At 47.1% G+C, this 23098-nt stretch overlaps 1 protein-coding gene across 10 annotated transcripts in view; it reads right to left on the bottom strand.

Annotated features, from left to right (window-relative positions):
* The window catches only part of Tanc1 (tetratricopeptide repeat, ankyrin repeat and coiled-coil containing 1), a 230642-nt gene that overhangs the window by 59950 nt on the left and 147594 nt on the right, over positions 1–23098 (bottom strand). For 6 of the 10 annotated variants that reach the window (XM_048425771.3, XM_048425773.3, XM_048425775.3 and 3 more), the window contains 3 exons: positions 16320–16450; positions 15061–15247; positions 2400–2663 (listed from right to left, as the gene is read on the bottom strand). In XM_048425771.3, the coding sequence (XP_048281728.3) occupies positions 2400–2663; positions 15061–15247; positions 16320–16450 (582 nt within the window). Of the gene's footprint in view, positions 1–2399; positions 2664–8631; positions 8907–15060; positions 15248–16319; positions 16451–23098 lie in introns of those variants that run through there. The other 4 variants (XM_048425772.3, XM_048425774.3, XM_085681083.2 and 1 more) reach the window with 3 other exon arrangements.

The following is a 23098-nucleotide window of genomic DNA, read 5'->3' as shown; positions in this document are numbered from 1 at the left end:
CTGGAACTCAGTTGGTTAATTGTGGTCGCTGGCTTTCTGGAAACATAGTGGCCTGTGATCCACTCGGAAAGTGTTTGAACAGTTTGGATAAGTAGTCAAACCCCACAGGCTGGAGAGACGGCTCAGCAGTAAAAAACACTGGTTATTTTTCTAAAGATCCAGGTTCAATTCCCAGCACCCACATGTCAGCTCACGATAGTTTGTAATTCCTGTTCCAGGGATCTCAAAGCCCTTTATGGCCCCCATGGACACTAGGCACATACATGGTGGATATACCTATGTGCAGGCAAAATATCCATCCATACACACACACAAAAATTTAAGAAACAGTAAAACCACTTTTGGCCAACTTCTAGACTAGCCTAGATTCAATTTTAAAGTCTTTGAGCCCTGCTTTAATGAAGGAAAAAAAGGTACACGTCATTCTTTTTGATGTAATATGTAACACTTCAAATTAATCCAACTCTAAAAAACACCTTTGCAATCTCTAATCCTAGCCAACTTATTTTTAAGACTTTGATTTAAAGACTTTTTTTTTTTTTTTTTTTAAAAAAGAACTTGTTCTCTACACTCTCTTCAGAAGGCTGAATAACAGGAATGACCAGACCAGTGATCTCAGGGACTTCCTTCAGGTCCAGGTCCCATGTGGTTAGCTGTCAGACGCCTGCCTCTCTTTAACCCACAGGCTGACTTTCCTACCAAACGGCACTTTGTGTTTACGTGAATGATAACACGCAAACACTTTCACAAGATTTTACCTCCTGGCCCACCCCACTTGGTTTCAATCCTAACCTCCCTCGTTGCAGCCGGCCTTGAATCTACTAGATAACCAAAGCTGAACACAGTCCACACAACTTTTCCACGCGCTGCTGTGCCCTCGGCTGAGGTTCTGGTGGCAGGAAGGTGGCCGTGAAGAAGCTACTAGACTCCTCACTAGTTAACAGAAGCACAAGGAAGGACAGCTGCCTGCATCTCTTCTGACTGCATTTGGTTTGCAGCACAATTCAAGAGGAAAATGAGCAAACCCACTAGGCTGCAAAGTCGCCTGAACCCAGAGGTAAAAGCCAACGCTCCTAAGGAGGTCTAGCTCCAGGGCATAAAAAGGAGATATACCAGGTGAGTACAGCAGAAACCAGACAGCTTTGCTCCATAATCCAGGCAGTCTGGAAAAACTCAGCTCACACCCACTGCCACTTCATAGGGCCGGAGACATCCAAAGAGCTTCTGGCAAGACAGACTACCCCCAACTGAGGACCATTAACGTCACTAAAACTACTCTATTAATGAGTTTCCTAATTTTAAAAAAGATGGGTTACTCTGAATATAAGTGTGTTATTTTGTTGAGGAAACTAAAGCCGTCAAATTCTTGGGAGACTACAAGTGACCCATTCATCATAACTAGGTAACTACAGCCTAAAGCATCCTGAGTAGCACGAATTATATTCCAGGGGTGAGCCAGTGGTGGTGCGGGGGAAGGCAGGGAAGCTTTTGGAAGAACCATCAATCAATACACATAATGCTCTCTAGTACCTCCCTGGCAGACGGGCCAAATCCCTCTTTTGGAACAAGGCCACTTTGCTTCCTTTGAAAGTGAATTAGAGTTGTACCTCACAACTTTTCGATTAAGGCCATTTATTTACCAGCTGCTTCACAGTTCCACCATTATAAAAAAAAAAAAAAACCCAACCATCCAACAGCAGCCAGAATGACCTAGCACTCACTGAAGGAACAGCATACATTACAGAAGATCCTTTGATGTACAGAGCCAGTGAGGGGGACATTTTCAAGCGCTAGGCTGGCAACAAAGAATTACCTGGACGAGTGAGCACCTCTTCTGAATACAGCCCAAGAGCACAAACACAGAAAGCAAAGACCTTCAGCACAGAGTGGAGCCCCCGTCCCCACCTTCCATATTCCTTGTTCAAAGATGAACCACTGACCGGCCCAACTATCAGCGAGGGCCACATGTGTGTACAGGGCTCTGTCTCGAGCTGCAGGCTGCACATGTTTTCAGCTGTGAGCTCTGTTATGGCTGAGTTTTACAGAAGCACTGGCCCTCCCAGCTACGATGGGCTTCAACCATACAAACCAAAGTTTTAAAGTTGTATTAGAAATCTTTTGAGCGGGTATTGGCTTCGCTCTAAATAAAAGACACCCCGAGGGCAGAGCTTCAGAACTTTTCCTCCTCACCTACCAGGAGCCAAGATTACAGACCACATTCTTAGAGATTCAGAGGAAAGGGGCCACTAAAAGACCTTGTGTGTTTGCAATAGGGAAACTGAGGCCCATGAAAAGATCACACAGCTAGCCTGTGTCTGGACAAATTTGGGCGGTAAAGAAATAGAAACCAGGACCCTGAGGATTGGGGAGATAGGCCCCGGGGAGAGGTGTGGTCTTACCTGCAACTGAGTTGGGCCGTGGCATTATTAGCGAGCTGGAGCTCTGGGAATAAGGGATCGGACCATCTCCAGCTGAGGGCTCCGCCTTGGGCAGCTCGCTCTCCGCCGACCCAGTGGTCTCTTCCTCTGCCACCGGGGAGCAGTTGTCTGCCCTTCGATCATGAAGCAGTCCCTTCTGAACCCCTAACCTCAGGCTTCCATCTTTATTCCATTCCAAACTGGAGCCACTCCGGTCATCGTTTTCCGACGAGCTTGTAATTGTGGCTGAAATGAGAAATCAAAATAACTCTGAAGGAGGCTGGGCACAGCTGGGACAGCCGAGAGTGAAGACTGAAGACGTATGCATACCCCTCCCCAGGGCCAATGGAAAGTTTTCTGGTCGACACAGATTTTTATCAAAGTATGCTTCATACGATGTATTTTGGTAAATTAAAAGAATGTGGCTTATCGGGGGGGAAATAAACTGCTAAACCACTCTACAGGGAAGGGGAAAAACTGATAGGAAGATAATGGAAAAGCTGCCCTAAAGTATCTGAGACGTAACAGTGACTCTGTATAATCTGGAGATAACGAATCATCCCTGTAACCAAGATGAACTGCGCCTATCTCATTAAATTCCTCTGAATCTTTAAATACCCCATCCAAACACACACTTGCTCGGGGAGAGACAACTGCAGCACCATAGCTACTGTAGAAAAGATGCAGGCTAGGGAAACAATGATGCGACTGACAGCGAAGAGAATCCCATCCTTAGAACTAAGAACTCTAACATCTATCTATTCAGTGAAGTCTTAAGAGAGATCCACTTGCCTTATTCCTTTTACAACACAGGATGGAAAAATCTGTGTGACCAGTGCAGGGAAAGGACTAGTATGGGAAGGTCTGATCTGGTTTTAGAATTAAAATTTAACTTCTACAAAAGCAAACCAGCACGTGGGTAGGGCTGGGAGGAGGAGCGAGGGCAGAAGAGGGGAAAAAAAACAACTTAAGAACGTCCTGGCAAAAGCACAGAGGAATATGGGAAAGGAAAGCTCAGTACTCAGTACTCACCCTAGACAGCTGCTACAGGCAGACGCTCCTAATTTTCAGACTGCCTGAGCAGCACAATCCCCTGAAACCACAGGTCACCTGGCCACTCGTGCTGCCTCAACTGTTGACCTAATGCTGGCTCGTGCCCTTGAGGACAGGAGTCATGCCCACTAATGCACTGCTTAGATCCCAGCAGCCCAGGCCTCTGAGCAGGATCCTGGCAAGTGGGAGGGAGCTGGCCAGAGTGCACTCTGCTGCAGCTGCCTGGGGGGAGCAGCTTTAGCCACACACTATGAAATACACACTGTATCAGCAACTGGTAAATGAGTTCAGACAAAGTTACTTCTCTAGGACCAAAAGGACTGAACGGTTTAGCTTCCGAGTGCTCTTGAAGGCTTAGAAGACTGCTGTGGCCGCAGGATACCTTGCCACGATTCTACAACCTACACGATTCAAACAAGCCTTTGCCGCTGCAGCCAGAACATACATACTGCTCTCCGGTGTCTTCCTACTTAAGAAGCCCTTCCTACAGGTGGGAACCTTTGTAGGGTACCTACCACAGGCTGCCCTTCTCTATTTCTGGGCAGTGTAGCAACGTGGGCAAGATAAGTGCTCAATAAATATTTGCTTATTGAATAAATGGACAGATGAGAGAGGAGAGAGAGAGAGAGAGAGAGAGAGAGAGAGAGAGAGAGAGAGAGAGAGAGAGAACACGCAGATAATATGTCAGCTCTTCTTGCAATCAGATACTATACCCCACTGACCTCACTGTTCCCCATTCAGGACCATGGCCTCGCACCTAACCAAAGTGAAAACTAGTGTGGTGTGGGGTTGGTTCTTCTGGGAAACCGAGATTATTATTCCAATATTCCTGCATTTTCTAGCAATAATAAACCATGCCCCCATCTCTCTAAGATGAAGCCAGCCTTCTCGGTGTTTTGAACTGGACAGTTTACAGGCATGCACAACAAGCTTGGTGATCTTCCCATTGGAAATGCTGCTGCAGTGCTGACGGCAGCAGCTGACATGCAGTGGAGGTCTGCTATACGCCAGGGGCGACTAATGCCTTACAGGAATGGTTTAACTTATTGAAGAGTCTATTGTTTATTTATGGGAATTCATTATTAATAGTAACTCTGCTAATAGCATAAAAATATAGCCAGTCTCGTAAAACAAATTGCTTTAAGTCCAGTACTTGGAATTCTGAGTGCTTTTTCCGAGACGTCTTGTAAGAAGTTCTCAAGGCGGTCCCAACATCTAAATGATGCCCAGAACGAGGATGGAGTGACGTGTTTGATTTTCCTGTTGTGGATATTTTGTTGGTGGCACCTGTCCTTCAAAAGCAGAGTATCTCAGGGCAACTGATGCTTTTCTGCATTTGCTCTCCCTCAGCACCTCACCGGCTTTTGTGCTCTTGCCACAAATACCTCATTCCTAACTAAGGCCAGCCCATGTCCTGCTGCAAACGACGGCACGGTGGACTTGCAGCCCCCAGGTCCCAGGAAGCAGCTGGGAATGTCTGGAAGAGCCTAGCTAAGGCTTTTAGGGGGCGGGACAGGCTGAAGGCTTACTTCTCACAGGGGGGGCCAGTGTATCTCTAATGCGAGGTGGAAACGCTCAAGTACTAGCAGTGAGAGAAAGAAAGTGGATGAGAGAAGGTGGCCTTGAGCCACGGGAGCAGTGGCTGGAAAAAGAATTCTCTGATGGAGTGGCCATGTCCATTGCTTTTTATTTTACCTAGGGCTTTGCACATCTTAAGGAAGTGCTCCTCTGCTGAGCTACAACACCTCCAACCCTGAATTAGCCGCTTCAAATGGAGGCGAGGAAAGGTTTGTATTCATTAGCAGGGAACTCTGATGAGCAGAGGGTAGCAGCATCCCCACTGCTACTAGCAAGCTTGTGATTGAGATTCACTGGCCACTGAGAGTGGAGGCCAAAGGCTGTGGAAGCCCAGTAGGATTGCCCTTCTGCACAAAGCCCAGGCAGTGGACTCTGGGCTCAGCTCAGCTACAGCTAAGCGCCTGAAGCAAATCGGTGGGACCAAGAAAGGCTATTGACTTCATTTCCTCTGCACACAAGAAGTTCACCTCGTAGGACAGCTCCAAGTCTCCTAGAGAGAGGAAGCTGACTCTCATGATAAATAACATGTTAATTCCTATTTAGGTTATTATTAGTACAGCCACTTTGGAGCATGTGTGTGCATACACGGCCAGGTACACACACACACACACACACACACACACACACACACAAAACAACAAAAACTAGGGCAACATTTTAAAGATAAAGACTTTTGTAAAGCGTCTTTACAGGAGGGGTTGGGAGATGGCTCAGGAGCTAAGAGGATTAGCTGCTCTTCCAGAGGACCACGCCAGGCAGCTCCTATTTCCAAAGGATCTGATGCTTTCTGGCCTCTATGGACACTGGCACATATGTGACGTATGCACACAGAGAAACACAATACACATAAATTTAAAATAAAAATTGTTTAGAAGAACAGTGGGGGCACATGCCTTTAATCCCAGCACTTGGGAGGGAGAGGCAGGTGGATCTCTGAGTTCAAGGTAAGTCTGGCCTACAAAGCAAGCTACAGGACAGTCAGGGCTACACAGAGAAACCCTGTCTCAAAAAACAGAACAAAACAACCCCCCCCAAACCAATAATAATATAAAAATTAAAAAACCTCTCTAAATGCTATCTGACATCTTCCAAAGAATACACACTCTCAAATTCTCTAAGGACTCACAATACCGTCTATCCTTTCAGCCCTGCAGCTGGTAGAGACACCAGTCTTGGCTGACAAAAGCTTGTCACCCACCTTGTCTGAACTGCTCTTCTACCAGTAGGATCCTAGACATGAGGCATACAGCTCTGTAAATATTCCATCAAGACTGACAGCAGGTTAGGCGGTGCCGCACAACGAACGATCAGTGGGGCCTGGTGCTGCTTGCTGCAGATTCAACGAACACTGTTCTCTCAACGCATACTTTGAAAACTCCTGCACCCCCCAAGGATAGTGTTTATCTCCCTCGGTAGTAATTGCATATTTAACCATCTGCTCATTCACACATTCTTCCAAAATACCTTCCTGAGCTATGAAGGCATACACACACAGAGGGTCCTCGTGACAAGTGGTGGCCAGGCTAGGAGCTCATCCTACCCCACAGAGGCAGAGACAGACTCGGAACAGGGCCAGTGGCACATCCAACACAAGCTCCTTGCTCTGCACAATCAGTGCACCCGCAAGGCCTCCTTGGCTCACCCAGCTCAGTACCTAGGAGGGGCGGCATAAGTGGCGGTGGCTCCAGGAGGGTCTGCTGTCATGAGGTCACCTTGTTAAGAACTGTCATCCACTTGGTCACAGAATAACTTGCCAAGTAAAGGTAGCCAGTAGCTGCTACCTTCTCCTTCAACCATCACTGCCTTATTTCAGCTTCTGGGCTGGAGGGTCACTTAAAATTGAATCAGAAAAGCCAATGTAGGTCCAGAGCCAAGTAGCTCACTAGGACCTAAACCACACTGTGGATTAAAACAGCGAGACAGAATTGGGTGGTGGTGGCTTACCCCTTTAATTCCAGCACCCGGAAGGCAGCAGCAGTGGATCTCTGTGAGTTCAAGGCCAACTTGGTCTATAGAGCTAGTTTCAAGACAGTCAAAGCTACACTAAGAAACCCTGTCCCCCGAAAAAAAACAAAAAAGCAGAGCTAAGGAGATTACACCGTGAATCCTCGTTTAGCCTGATGGCCAGGCCTAACTGCACACAGCAGCAGGATCCATCTTGAACTGCAGAGGGAAGACAGGTGCAGAGGAAGTGCACACACAGCGTGTGGACACAACATCTAGACAGTTATCTTACAAACAAACGCTTTGGGGCTAGCCTGGACTCTTCTCTATCTTACAAACGCATGCTTTGGGGCTAGCCTGGGCTCTTCCCCTTCAGAGAAATGGGACCGGAACATATGTCCATCTTACAGATATAACTTCATGCAATTGTCTTTCTCTTTCCCACTGGCTACCGGGGAACTCAACACTGTTCTCTGACCACTATTGGGAAAGCAAGTACAACTGCATGACCTGACTTCTAACTTGACCTTTTCACTGCTCTCCTCTCCTCCTGGCTCACCACATGTCGGTGAGTGGGCATTGCTCACTCCGCAGGAGCAAATCAAGTAACGAGATCCTGAAGAAATACCTGCTCACTCTAGTGGCTGACGTGGCCAGCAGAAGTGCCCACAGTGTGCCAGGCTCTATTCTAAGCCCTGTTCTATCTTCTCTTCCAGTAACATCCTTAGATAGGAAAGCCCCACAACTCCTGAAGGGTCACGGGGCCTCAGAATGCTGCTCTGACCATTGCCACACTAGTTCCAGAAAATTCGGGACATGTACTCCCTAATCTATTGATAAGTTATCTGCATGCACTCACGAATCTATTGATAAGCTATCTGCATGCACTGCTCTCGTTTACTTACTACAAAACACAAGCCAAAGACACACATTTTTAGACGAGAGGAAAACAGAAATCAGAATTTCTTCAAGTACTCCATGGGTTGTCAGTCACTGTCCACATTCAAAGTCAGAGCTCCAAGAGAACCCCAGCCTTCCCTGGGTTTGGAAACATTTAAACAGGAGACCATAGTTCAAGTGCCTCTTAAATTATTAGGACAATAGTTCTTTCCCCTTCCTGTACAACCCCAAAAATAATAATCAAGCAGCATTGAAACATCGGTTAACTTCCAGAATCAGTCGACTAGGGGACAGGAAGTGCTTAGAAGTTAAATATGAGAGCAAGAATTAAAAAGCAAACAGGAAAGGCATGTGACGGCTACTTCTGAAGGTGAGAGAAGAGAAGGAAGGCTAAAAGGGGACCTGCGGCCACTGTAGAGTGTCTTCTGTGACATGACCAAATGAAGCTCTGGCCACTTCAGAAGTTATATTTCGATGCAGCAAAGGAACTCTGAGGATGTGGGGGAAAAGAATCAGCCCTGAGTCAAGGCAGCATTGCAGCAGCTAAGTCGTCGGCCGGACAAAGGGCCTCGGTCCTCTCCACGGGACCCACACCTCACACTAGCAGTTGCTCAGGATACCTGGGCATGCTTTAGATTCCCAGACCAATTCCTCACGGCTTGCACATCTCTCCACTCTCCCACCCAGGCCCACCACCCTGCAAACTAACGAACGCCACACACAACAGTCCTTGGCTCACCTGCTCCCCGCTCCTAATGTCTATTAGCTCAGCAAGGAGAAGTTTCCCTGGGAAGAATGCACTACCTCTCTTGCTGGAGGGAATGCCCGGATGGGGCCCTGGAAACCTTCAGCTCCAGGGACTGCCTGGCTTCTCCTCTTGCACAGCCCCAGAATGGCAGCTTGGCACTTCCGGCTAGTCCTGCCCCTTTGGGTGTTGTTCTGGGAACCCTGTGCACCGGATTGTGACAGCCAGATCTCTGTACCGAATCTCCAGCACTCACCCGCATTGCGCAAGGTGCGCTTTGCCACAACACGCAGCAAGGCCAGGGATCCAGCTGCTGTTCCCAGGCACATTCATCAGGCCCTTCAATTGTGGAAATACCTGAAGGAACGGCTGTGGGCAGGGCAGTGTGGGAGGGGAAGACTGGACCCGCCTCTCTCAACAAGAACCTTGCCACAACTGGATCTGGCATGGCAATGGAAGTCTCCAGAGAAGATCTGAAGACCTGACTGTGGCTTTTCCTAACAAGTTACACGGTGCTTTGGTGAAGCTGTGCAAATCTGCACGTGGACAGCAGCCACACTGGAGCCTTGGGCACACTCAAATGATGCCCCAGAGCTCTGGACTCCTTGCAAAAGGGCTCACAGCCCACAGTGGCTGTAGAATTATTATGCACCTAGAGCCAGAATCTTCCAGGAGAGGCACCTACACTCCTCTCAGCCACTGGCTGGACTGATAATTTCAAAGGCTCATAGGGAGACAGTTTTGAAAACAGATACTATGTCTCATTTTTTTTTTTTTTTGTCTCAGTACTGAACAAATGTGCTTCTGGAACACAGCAGGTGTCCATACATGTTTGTCAGTACAAACAGAACAGCATGAAGCCAAACATACAGAGTGACTACAGTCCGGGCAGATGCTGTGACTTAAACCACCAAGGAGTTCTTTCCCCACATTTACTATGTTACTAAATCATACATGTTAAGAGAAACTTTCCTTCTTTACCCGACATTTAAAAAGGCTTCTATAATTAACGATGATGTTTAAATTGCAGGCAGTGTAGCAAAATGAATATTAACCCAGATTTCAAACATCCTAAGTAGTTATTACCAAATCAGTTTCAAAGCATTCTATTATGGGAGGGGGGCAATACAGGTGGCAACAGGGCAACATTAGTATAAAAATCAAAAGGGTGAGATTTACAGGTTTAAAATGAAGGCACAATTCGATTGCCCCCCAACACCTCCGCATCTGATCACTTCCCTGGAGACACAAAGTCACAGAAGTGAACAGACAGGGCTACCTCCAGAATCTCTTTCATTTCACAAGCCTGGAAGGAGGCAGAGAGAGTCAGTGGAAGATAAAAGTCAGTCCACGACGGCGTTTTATGTTCTAAGCAAGTGTGCAGGAAAGCAAAGGCTAGCGCATCCCATCAGGTGGCAGCAGGGTACGGCCCAAGGGCCCCACCACTTAGCAAGAGCCACTCTTGCAAGAGAAATGGTTCCACGATGATGTTCCCCTCAACGCTTCTGCTTGCTCCCTACTTCTAAATGAGCAGGGGAATAAAGATCAGTATCCCAGGAGAGCAGAGGGAGGGAAGCGGCCAGAGAGCTGAAACCAGCATTCACTACCCACATCCACATGGCCTGGGATGCAGATTCCCGTGGTCCATTACAGGAAGGGGGCGGGAGGGGCAGGAAGGTGACACACTTGATCTGGGAGAGACACTGAGAGTAAGGGAACAGAGCCACTGTGAAGAGCCCTCTAGCCTTCTTGGAGCTTTCCCAGCACCAACTTTCAGGAGGTGCAGGATGCTGCAAAATACTTAATCAAGTAAAAAACCTGGACAGGCCAAGTAGAGAATGAAGGATGAGTGGAAGGAGAGGCGTCAAACAGACCCCATCCTCAGCCGGGGTGTCTCTAACTGCTACCTTGAAATCCTTCGTACATCTTCTATTAATAGAGAGGAAGAATTTTTTAAATTTAGGGGTTTTTTTTTGTTTTGTTTTTTTAAATCTTGGGGCAAGTAGGAAAGCTCACTTGCTACACAAACCTAGGTGGCAACCTGAGTTCAATTCCCAGATCCCCCATAAAAACGGAAGGAGGAAAATGACTCTATCAGGTTGTCTTCTGACCCCCGTATAAATGGTGCAGCACACACATCCACAGGTATATCACACACACACACATGAACGCATGTGCAAACGCATATATTTATATAAATGAAATCTCAGTAGAAGAGTTAGTAGAAGGGTTAGTCTGTGTATCTCCTCAATGAGTCTATCCTCTGTCTTCCTAAGTGGAAAAGCTCTATTGTCTTGAAATAAATATACAAACTAAAATACTTATCATCATCTGCATATAACAATTAAACATGTTCAATTCTGGACGTGCCTTAAAACATAGCATTTCTAGGAGTTTCTGAAGGCCAGGTTGCTAGCCTTCACATCCACTCCAATGAATACATACAGGCCTTTTCCCCTGAGCTGGGATGAATACAGACTACAATTCCATTTTATCAGCCGGAAGCAACTTCAAAGAGTGTCCCTAGGAACACAGTTTTCTCCGGCACAGACGGAACACCTTTGGAGACCGCTTCTTTCTAAGTGCTTTTCCTTCCGAAGCAAGTGACTATAAGTTGTTGTACTGGGACTCAGTAGGTACACAGCTGGGGTTCACGCCTTGCAGGTTTTCACAATGCAAATTTGGAAACCAGACACTAACATCCAGGTCATGCCAATGGTTCCAGCAGAAGCAAGAAGTAAAGAACTTTACTTAAAAAGAAAAAAAAAATCAAATACACTCATAGAAAATGTGGCTAATCCCACCTGCTTAGCCAGTATTTCTACATAGCAGGATCGCTACACTTCTAATGTGGGGAGACTCTGAACATCTTGCAATAGGAGAAAGTGGGGCTCCCTTCCGGATAACATGATAAAGTTAAAAAGGGGCAGGAGAGTCCATTGAGCCTTGGTCTCTTGAGTAAGACTGGAAGGGTGGGGGTTAGTAAGTTCTAATGGTCACTGGCCCCTTGCTGTGGAAACCCAATGCAAATAGGGTACCTGTGGTAGCCCTGAGGAAGCTGCCCGGGCATGTGGCAGTAAGGGCTTCCTCTCCCTGCATCTGCTGGGCGGAGTGATTGAGGTTAAACACAATCATCATGCTGGAAACCAGCCCAATAGTAAGAGGAGGCTCAGGAACGCTCAAGGACAGGTTGGCACTGTTTGAAATGCACCCTAATGCTCAGAACGCTGCCTTGAGCCTGCTGTTGCCCTAAGCATGCAATGCCAAGGCAACCTGTGCCTCACATGGCCCACCCTATCGCATGGCCCATTCCATCCAACACTGACTGCCTCGGTTCACATCCTACTTAAAATGGGAAGTTAAAGGAAGGCAGATTCCTCTTTTCCCCAGGACTCACGTAATATGGAACATGGATCCCCTCCAACTCATTTGACCAAGCTGCTGCCAGGCCTTTCAAGGTGGGAAACCAGACTTCAGATGGCAAAAAGCACACACTGCACCCCAGCAACTGGAGACCACAAGTATACCCACCACCAATACCTGTTAGCTCAGAGGCCTTGGCACCTGTACCATGCACTGATCGCAGAGGAAGCTTCTCCTATGGCCCCACCACTCCTGCCTCTTCAAACACCTGCAGCTCAAGTCAGCCCAGGGAGGAACTCTGGCTTCTCTTCCTTCTCCTCCCTAGCACGCCTTGGCGACAGACTTTAGTTTTACCGGCCACAGGCGGGAGAGAACAGAGGCATGCTGTCACCAGCACAGTGCGTCCCTTATCTACCTAAGACTTGGACTACGAAGCGCAGGCCTGGCCCCAGGAGCTAGGGTCTCCCATCTCCCATGAAAGACTGCTCACCCTGTCTCCCACTATCCCCACTTTCATTCATTCAGTACTTTCAGCTCTTTGCACCCTTCCATGTTTAGCCAAGCTAAGGGAACATGTTGGCTTGAGCCAAGAAGCAAAAGGCAGTATCGATGACTTAAAAAGTCCGACTTTGGGTTTTTTTTTTTTTCAGTCAGAGCAGAGCTTAAGACACTGTGATATGAAAAGTTTTAACGAACCAACTCGAAATAGGAATCCTGAATGGTTCTTTATAAACCAAGTAGATGCTCCCTGCTTGTGTGCGGCTGGGTAGTAGCAGCAATTCTTTCCTTAGTTTCTTATTCCCAGCACTTGGCTAGGAACCCAGAACAGAGTTGGAAAAACATCCATATGGAGTCATAATTCAATAACAAGTACACTGAAGAAAATCACCGTGGTGCTGTCAGAGAATATAGTTTGGAGTCTGACTGGGGAAGATGATATTAAATCAAGGGGTTAGTTAAGGGCCTCCTGGTAGCTTAACCTTTCACTGGCAATACAAAAAGCAAAACCAGGCCCTTTGCTTTTTTGAAGAAATGCTTGCAGGGACCGGGGATGCAGCTGGGTTCTATTTTACTTGGTTCACGGATACAATGCCTTGGTTTGATCCCTAGAACATTAAAACAAATTCAAAATTTCAGCACTGTACCCGAGAGACAAATAGAGAGAGAGAAAGAAAGAGGGAGGGAGGGAGGGAGGGAGGGAGGAAGAGAGAGAGAGAGAGAGAGAGAGAGAGAGAGAGAGAGAGAGAGAGAGAGAATGAGAATATGAATGATGGGTGGGTGGTTCTGTAACTGAAAATGCTTATAAATGTTTGACCTCCCTCCATGGCATATTTAAAACCAAGAGGCATGTAATGCCAATTCTAGAACTAACCGTAAAAATAAGAAGCCTGTCAAAAAAAAAAAAAGGTAGCATAACCTTGAAGGAAGATTAAATTCTCAGAAGGACATGACATTTCACAAGCTAAGAAAGTCGCGTGGCTACCACCGAACTCACAACAAAGGTCTACTTACGGCGGAGAACCCAGAACCAGAGCACAAGAAAAGCAGTGAAGTGGGAATAGTTTGCTGAAGGGAATTCACAGCAGCAGGAGTAGAGGAGACAGAATGCCAACTGGCTGGGCCGGCAAGTGGAAAGCCTTGAAGTTACACAATAAGGATTTGTGGCAAATCCTCCATTCATACAAAATGTCCAAAGGACAGAAAGTTGGCGGCTTGGATGGCTAGGCCTGGAGATTTTGGAGCAACAGGGATTTCAAATTGATACAATGTCTCTCATGGGGATGGTGACAACGTTCAAAGAACAGCTTCTATAGAACTTCCAACATACTAGAAGTTCGCTTAAGTGAACGTTACAGTATGTAAATTACATTTTGATACTGTAATGAGTACAGCAGATCCATGAGAGTCTTATCCCACCAAAACTAGTAAAAGACACATCCCTGCTGAAGCTGAGCCCCACTCCAGACGTGCTGAGTTCTACAGCGAGCCCACATCCTACCCTGCCCCAGTACTCTCCCGGGGGCATCTTCAAAGTCTAAACCGGATGCAATCATTTGGATTTTTAAATTATACTTGGATGACAATGCAGGTAACCGGAGAATACAGCGCTCAGAGGTCTATTCGAGGACAGATTAATGGGGCTATGGAGCCGGTCGACAATAACACACAACTATTCTTCTTCAAAGACACACGCAGGGGGGAGCTGTTAATAGGAGAGACCCACTATGAAATCGGCATAATCGCAGAGCAGAATGCCCGAGTCATGCCTCCGGATTAAACCCGTCTGCACCCGTCGCTCTCGGAAAGCCAGCAAGATGGAGTCCTCAGTCCGTGCTGAGTCTGTCTCAGAATCACACAGTGACCTGTTAAAGCTGGGATATGGAAACAGGGGCTCTCAGAGTCACTGGATCCTCATATCACACAGGCCTATAGATGAATGAATTAACCAAAACCCTTGATTCTCTAGACAACGAAGTATGCAAAGTCAATTCAAAATGGCTCGAGCCACTTAGAACTTAGTCTTCTTCTGCTCAGCTCAGCAGGACCACATGCATCCTCATCTGAGACTCAGGGAAGGTTTCCGCAGAAAACCCTGGCCACAAAACAGAGACCAAATCCCAGGATAAGTAACCTTCAGAGAGCACAGGCTCTAAGGTCATCAGAGAGAAAAGCAACGAGATTGGGCTACGAAAACTGCTTCACAGGCAGGGGTTTCGTCTCCCTGCTGTGGTGCCTAAGGGGACCTGATGCCCACAGAGTGAATGGTCTGTGAGGTGGGAGGGGTTTCTGTGACTTCACAGGCCAGACCTGATAAGGTGCTTTATTATTTTATTTTACTTTTTAACCACATGAGCCCAGTGATATCAAATAAACGTCAAGGAGTATAAAAGCTGATTTTCATTCTCTTGACTGCACACAGCTCTGAGCTGTCTGCAAGAGCAGGGCGGGGTCTGCGGACTGACCTTCACAGACCACACGGAACCCCTCTCCTGAGGTGCCTGTGAGCGCTCCGGCTGACGTCCGTCGAGCCATTACATTACCGAGCGGTGAGCGTCTTACCTATAATTCCACTGTCCTTGCTCTCCAGGGTGGAACTGGGGCTGCTAATGGTCTCACAGGGACTTTTGTTGGCGGCCGTCTTGCTGACACAGCTATTCAAGGTTGAGCAGGGGCTATCAGTGCTGGGAGAGGCGGTGCTGCTTGTCAGCGTGGAGCAAGGGCTGATGCCTTGGCTCAGGGCTGTGCACTGCAAGGCAAACAAGGAGGAGTTAGCGAGGCTCACACAGCACGCTTCGACACACGTTTTCATTTTGGATGCTAAAAGGCTGAACTAAAGACAGGATAAATGGAGACATGTTTTAACTTCTAGAGAGACCATAGCTAAACAGGGGTAGACAGGTTTCCAAATGCTAAAAGAGATGTGTCTTTGTTCTGGTTGCCTCCTTTGAGGCTTTGATTTTTACTAAAAGAGCAGTCTTTGCGATCCTTCATTGGGAACACAGATTCATAAAACAGAGATGGCCAACGGGCAGACTTCCTTTCGTTTAAAGCCTGCAGAAGACGAATGGGTTATTCAACCTCTGTATGGGAAACCTGGGGGCCGTGTTTCTATAATATTTCGCAGCAAGGCAGCCTGATTCCACTCCTGAAGATTTATGGGCTCTGTGTTCAGGAAAGGAGACTGGTAACCACTGCAGTCTCAACGCCTCCCCAACCCTTACCTCCTCACAGAGACCCCGGGAGGCAGCAGGAGCTCCAGCCCTCACCGCTACTGACACACTCAGAGGTGGCAGGAGGCTGGTGGCTGTGCTGTCTTGGATAAAGAGTGCCTGCCCCTGGGAGGACGAACCATTTGACTCCCTCTCATTTTGGCTGTACCTCATCGCCTATAAATCTTTTCTTCACTCCACTAACTCACATCAATCCCAACAGCTAAGAGAGCACAGAGAAGCACAGACCAAAGCGGTCAACGGAGAGGAATGGTGCTCTCAGGTTGGAAGCAGCATCATTACAAAAACTCTTCCAGTCACCTTAAATCACGCAGCCCACACTCTCCGGGTACGGAGGCTATCAGGGTAATATGGGTATTTTCTTGAGCTTGGATCCCTTCTGTTTGCCCTTAGCGACTCCCACCACCATCCCTGCAAAGATCCAGACCTTTGTAATAAATTTCAAAACACAAGAGCCCAGAACTCATGTGACCAAACAATAACAGGCCCCCATCACCTGTCCCTGCCCCCTACACAGGCAGGGTGTGTACTATTGACTCATTCAGCCTCTAAGCAGGTAGGAAATGCAGTCTCTTCTTCCAGCATTACCATGGCTTCGTTTTTGTCTTCAATAGTTATGTGTGTGGCACTTGGGATCCCTTCTCCCAGTAAAAATCCCAGTCTTGTCAACAGTTCTTGAGCTGCCGGAGAACAGCTTGGTTCATTATCAGCCTTTGCTTCTGGAACAAAGAAAGAAAGCAATGAAGACGCCCCTCTGGGGAGTCGGGGCATCACATCTGGATGCGTTCACACTCCAGCTGCTTGTCTGGAGCCTTTGTGCATCCTTACGAAATGTACCGACTTTGACAACCGTGCCTGTCTTCTAGCAGTACGTTCTAATTAAGAGGCCGTGGCAGGTTGAGAAAACTGGGACAGAGAAATACCAAGTGCAAAGGGTGAAATATTTGATCTGAAAAAGAAGATTCCCCACATCATTATCTGACAGCAATTCCAACTCCAGCGTCATCTGAAGAATGGTTCCTCAGACACCTCTTTGGGTAGGAAAGGACTACTTCCTCATAGCCCGGGCACTATACCCCGTCCCACAGGAGGCAGCAGTAAAACCTGGGTGGCATGCTACCAAGAACCAGGCTATCTAGATGTTGGGACAAACTAAAATCCAAGCTCTCCTTCAACAAGACAGGGGCAGGAGGATTTGGGTGGGAAACTTGCTGTACACATCCCATAGCAGTGAGAGTCAAACCCAGCTCTAACTCAGGTTCTCATCACAAGAATCCACACCGAATCCAAGACCAGTGAAAAAAAGTCAGGATCTAATACAGGGCTGCTCATTCTGCGCACACAATGCCAGGAAGCATGGCATCTCCAAGGCTGGTCATGTGCCTTTCTGTACTGAAGAGAATGCTCATGTGGAAATTTACTTAAACGCCAAGCTGGAGACTAATCTCAAACCCCAAAGCCCAAGGGCACTGAGTTTTTGTCAATTATAGCTGACAAATAAAATATGGACATTGACCATATAACCATAACACCTCTCTCACACTGTAAAACATCCACTGTTGACGAGATAATATACAAAAGCTAACTGTGCTCATGAGAGCACGAACTTGGGAGCAATGTGACTCTCAAGACAATGACTCCATGTTTTGTCTGTTCTTCAACTTGTCAAGACATCTAGATCTATACATGCCTGTACCTATCTTCCCCACACATGGAAATCTATAGTAAGTGGAGGAAGAAAGGGGGACAGGTAACCAATGAGCGAGGGATGTTATGAGCTAACATTGCTACCACCATGTTTCCTTCTAACTTTGTCTTTCATAAGCAACCACAAAATGTAAGTGAGCAAAATGCTGGTGAAAATCATATGGAAAAGGCTCGGTCACAGAGCAGTCTGTCTACGTCATGCTGCTGGAAGGGAGGTGTGAGAGAAACCAGGCTGGCCACATCTTCATGAAAGAAAAGGCACCCGCCACTTGCTTGCTCTCAAAAACCTCATCATTCAGGGCCATCGCTCTAGAGCCACCGTGATGAGACTGTTCTATGTTTACAGTCCTGATGTTTCCAGATGATTTGGGTTACACTCATAACACCTATGGGTCCATGCCAACACAGGGGAAGGGAACCACCCTAGGGCAGGTGAACCACACCCCTAACACAACCCTAGAAATGTCCCTTCCCACTAGAGACTTCAAATCATGGACAGATTGTTAAGGGAGATGGCCCTTGGGAAAGAAAGGCGGAAACCATCAAATCAACACGACCCAGGCACACCCAAAAACGGAATCCGGAGGACAGGTCCTATAGATCTACCAGTCTCTCCCTTCTGCAGTATTTCAGGCCTTAGGCAGCAAGATGACTGGGGGTCAAGGGACGAGATGAAAATGGGGAAGTAAATAAGGGGGTGAGGGGGGCAGATCTCAGCAGCTTTTCTACTCCACACCCCTCTTTCTTTTTTAAACAATCGCCACACTGCTGCGCCACTGTGACTATATCCCAGCCCCAGAAAGTCTAACTTCTGGTTCAACCTGAAACATTCTAGGCAAAGGGCCAGAAACTCCACCTGGGTGGCAGCCGGTAGAGAGGCTCCAAGCAGCCATACATGAAGGCTCGACTGCTACATTTATCCTGTTGACAAACACAGCCTACGGCTCACTCGTTTGAAAGTTCTCGATCCTGGGTAGGAGCTATATACTGAAGAGGGAATTACTGTTCTACGGCTCAGTCACTGCCACCTCTACACTGAGCCTGCGGATAGCTACCCCACGTTCTTGCGCAAAGGGTGTGTGTGGTGTGTGTGTGTGTGGGGGGGGGGGGAAACAGTCAAGACAGGCATGGCAATGAATGCCTGTAATCCCAGTCCTTAAACTGAGGAGGAAGAACTATTGTGGGTTTGAGACTGGCCTGGGCTACGTGGTAAGTGCAGCACAGTCAACATACACAGGCAGATATTTGTCTCAAAAAATGAAAAAACAAAACCCCAACCTCCTAACAAAACTAACTAGTCATCCAAATCTCCATGTTCACATGAGCTGGGGAACTCGGGCGATTCCAAGCTGAATGGCTGAGTGCAGAGAGACAACCACAACTCACAATAAGCTGTTCCCTGCACTGTTCAACCCGGACGTGGCTAGTACCAAAGTTTAAAACCCTTCTGAAGCTGAGGATGAAGAGACACACATTCTTAATCTCATTTTGCATTCATCAAAAGTCACCAAAACTGCATTTCCTTCAGAGGCTCCCAACTGTTGTTTGGGGTCTTTTCTTGGCGGGGGGGGGGGGAACTATTTTTTTTTTTTTCTGAACGCCACCTTAGTGACCACTGAACTCCTTCACATCCACTACGTCTGCTGTCCCCAGTTCACAACATCTTATTTAACTGAACTTTCCCTCTGGCGGAAGGACTGCTGTGTGAAGAATGGCAGTGTCCTTCTGGGAGAGGAGGTGTCTGCCAGCCCACAGAGCGTTGCTGCACTAAGAACAGAAGTTCACGATGCTAAGATTAGGATTCTCCTGGAAGCCGCTTTGTGCCCCCAAAGTAATCCAAACTGGATTCTACTGGGCCTCTCAGCATAGTCGGCTCTCATTCTGAAACTTAATATGAATTCCATCATCAATATCTGTGGAATAAGGACCGGGATGGAGGGACCCTCATTTCAGCTCCTATCTCACAGATTTAAATATCAGAATTTATGATGTACGGATCTGGAACTGAGAGAACAACTGGCCTCGTGTAAACCCACTAAACCAATGGGCAGTGATGTTCTAATCAGTAACAATCCCCACATGGAATCCTCGGCATGGAAACACTCTGGAAGGTTAGCCTGTGCACAAAGTTAAAAGGAAGTTCACAGATCTCGTCCTGTCTGCCTCTTTTAGCTGTCTGCACGCAGGGCACTGCGTCTGAGGCCCGAACATCAAAGAGCAGTCCATCCACTACCGAGGCCGCCATCACTTCAATCACTGTGCCCTTCCCAGCCCTCTTCCCACCTTCGCTACCATTTCAGAAGCCAGAGGAAGCCCTCTGTGCTACAGCCAAAGAGAGCTCTTCTGGTAATGAACCTCTCTCAGAACTTCAATTTCCTGATCACTGAAGTAGCCATACCCACTTCCTGCAGGTTGTGAGCCTCAAAACCAGCACCACGTGAGAAAAGCCTCCTAAAAACCACAAGCTGGTTGGCACCCCCTGGCCTGCACACCAAGGCTGCACCCCTCCACTACATGCGCCCGTTCACGTGCATCTCCAAGCGTGTGTGCATGTCTCTTCCCCGCAAAAATGAACTGGTTATCATTTTCCGGCCCGGGCAGCTTCTTCTAGACTCACTATTCCAAAAGAAAAAGGTCTCTCCTTTGCTGTTGATGCCAAGGGTTCTCGCTCAGGCCCATGTGCACTGTTCCACTTCCCATTTCATCTCCTCTGCTCCTGAAAGCCAGGCGCTGTGAGATGCTCGTTGTGGGGTCTGACAGCTTCATCTCTAACGGTATCTTCTCCCTCTTCTTGGGGGTAATCCGGCTATGGTCTGTCAGTCTCCTCTGTCGTCTCAGTGAGTCTTGGACTTGTCTTTCGGGCATCTGTTCCATTGATTTTGGCCCTGATTCTGATTATTCCTTCCTGTCTGTTGCTCTGGGGTTTTTGCCTTGTTCCCGTTTTCTAAACTTTTGAGGTCCATTATTAAGTTACATATTTAAGTCCTTTCTGATTTGGGGATCTTTTAAGGTCCTCGGTGGTCGTTCCATAGAGGAGTGCCCTGCTCACTCCCGCCATCTTCCATGTACTCAGCAGTACACCAGGTACTGGGACAACTCTTGAACATTCACTAGCTATATGACCTTGAACAGCTGAAGGACACTAAGTTCCCAAGATGTTTATTAATAAACTGTGTTAAGAGAGATGGGCCCTGGACCAGACATTACACCCTTTTCCTAATCTTAGCCACCTCCTACCATGGCCTGCATCTGAACTTCTAGTCCTCTCTGACTACTACTATAAGTGTTTTCTATTTGCTTCTTTGTTTGTTTTGGTTTGGTTTGGTTTTGAGACAGGATTTCCTCTATGCAGTCCTGGCTGTCTTGGAACTCACTCTGTAGACCAGGCTGGCCTCACACTCAAGAGATCTGCCTGCCTCTGCCTCCTGAGTGCTGGGACTAAAAGCATGTGCCTTAATGCCCAGTTACAATTTCAATTTCCTTCTGGTTCATTTTCCTGAGCCATCACAATTCCCTACTTATTTCCCCAAACCACTATATTGTAAACAGGGCGTTCATCTGCCAAGCTGGTGCTTCCAGGCCGTAACATTTAAAATACACCTGCATACGAGCTAGCTTTAAGCTATTCAACTCATTAGCCTCTACGTTTTACTCATTTACTCCCACATCCAATCTGATGAGGCATGTTTCTGGGTTTGTCAGTGCTGGGGACTGAACCCAGAATGGCGAACTCACTGTGCCCCTGAGCTACAGCCCCAGCCCCGGCCCCGGCCCCCGTACTGGGATGTAGTCTTGTAGAACCACAGAACTATATAACCTAAGAAACAGAGGGCCCTTTTCAGCTAACTGTGACTATTCTCTCACACCTCACCAATGCCTGACAAACAGCAATTTCTTAAAGGTAAATTCCAGCGCTGACTTTAATGTGTACCAATTAACTTTCTGTACTCTGGTCCTGTAAAATCCAATGATCTGTTTTATGGCTTTGGTTCTGTTTTGTGCTGGAGAATTAACCCAAGGCACTACGCATATTAAATGGGCTGGCACTCTACCAGCAAGCTACCCCACAGACTGCTCATGTTTTAAAGGGATCATTTACCCGAGTAAGATTTTGTAATATCATGGATTGGGTCAACTGGGAAAATGCTGGTTTTGCAAATCTTAAAAACGTTGGCACATTTTATTACACAATATCAAACTATCATAATCATTAGTAGTACATGAGATCTTAACGGAAAAATCCTGAGAAGCTACCAAGCTCTATGTGATAGGTTCAAATTTCCCAAAAATGTAACTTTTTACTTTCCTTTAAAAGGCCAGGTTCTAGCATGGATGACAAGTCCTATGAGGTGTCTTTCTGTCGTTCTGTTTGTTTAACTGAAGCGACGGACTCGTTTCATGCTCACTTCATCTCTTTGCAAGAAAGCATGTGATAAATGCTCAACTGTGAACAATCACAGTTTTCCAATAATCATTTCAAACAAATGTTATGTTTCATTTGAAATGCTGCTAGTCTAGCTTGCAATTCAAATTAGAGCAAAATGCTTTACCTGAAGACCTCTATCAGACAGCAGCACGCAGGAGAGAGGCGTCAGGCAGGCTTCCTCCTTCCCCACCCAGAATACTAAAAAGATAGGCATTCAAGGGTCAGGATTTAATAACACTAATTACTTTCAGTGTCTTATCAGGGGAAAGCTCGAGCGAATTTTCAGTCCTGGTGCAGGCATGCAGCAGTGCAGGGTACCAGGATGCTAAAGAGGCAGTGCCCTGCTCTGAAGAGCTTCCAGTGACACTCACTGTTCTAGTTTTCTCACTGTTGCCGGGATGCAACACTCCAACCAAAGGCAACTTAGGGGTGCAAGGGGTTTATGTCGTCTTTCAGGTTCCAGCCCATCATGGGGGGAAGCCAGGACAGGACACGAAGCAGAAACTACGGGGCAACAGTGTTCATTCACTTGTGCAGGCTCAGGCTCATCCAAGTTTCTTACACAGAGCCCAGCCTACCTGCTCAGGGATGGATGCCACCCACAGTGGGCTAGGCTCTGCTACATCAGTGAACGATTAAGACAGTCCTCCACAGGGAGACCCACAGGCCAATCTGATTGGGGCAGCTCCTCAATTGAGACTTACTTCTTTGATGACTCTAAGTTGTGTCAAGTTGACAATAAAAGATAGCTGGAAAAACAGACAGACAGACAGACAGACAGACAGACAGATAGACACACACACACACACGACATGAAAGTAGGAGGCAGCCTTCTTAGAAGGAAAGATTTTATAGAAGGAGATGGGCTAAAAAAATACGATAACAGAATGAAAATGACTAAAATTTATTATACACATGGGTAAAACTGTCAAGGAGTAAGTCTCTACTTTAAAAATAATAATAATAAAGATTTGACCTAATAAATACAGACAGGGGCACCTCTGGTCTATAACCCACATTTTGAGACTCTGTATGAAGTCTACAATTATGTTCAGGGGAAGCCTTTTACTTAGAAATAAACAACAACAACAAAAACTACAGCCACACACCCCTCATTCCCCTTCATTTGCTCAAATTCCTGAAAGCAAAAGGTAACTGTCCTCATCAATTCTTTCTTCGTTACCTTTACTTCCTTCATTCATTCATTCACCTCTGGTACTCTCCCCAAATAGCC

This window comes from Myodes glareolus, chromosome 21, assembly GCF_982192425.1.
Source record: "Myodes glareolus chromosome 21, mMyoGla1.1, whole genome shotgun sequence".
Taxonomy (NCBI): Eukaryota; Metazoa; Chordata; class Mammalia; order Rodentia; family Cricetidae; genus Myodes; species Myodes glareolus.
Note: the sequence above shows the minus strand (reverse complement) of the source record. Positions and strands in the feature narration are given on the sequence as shown.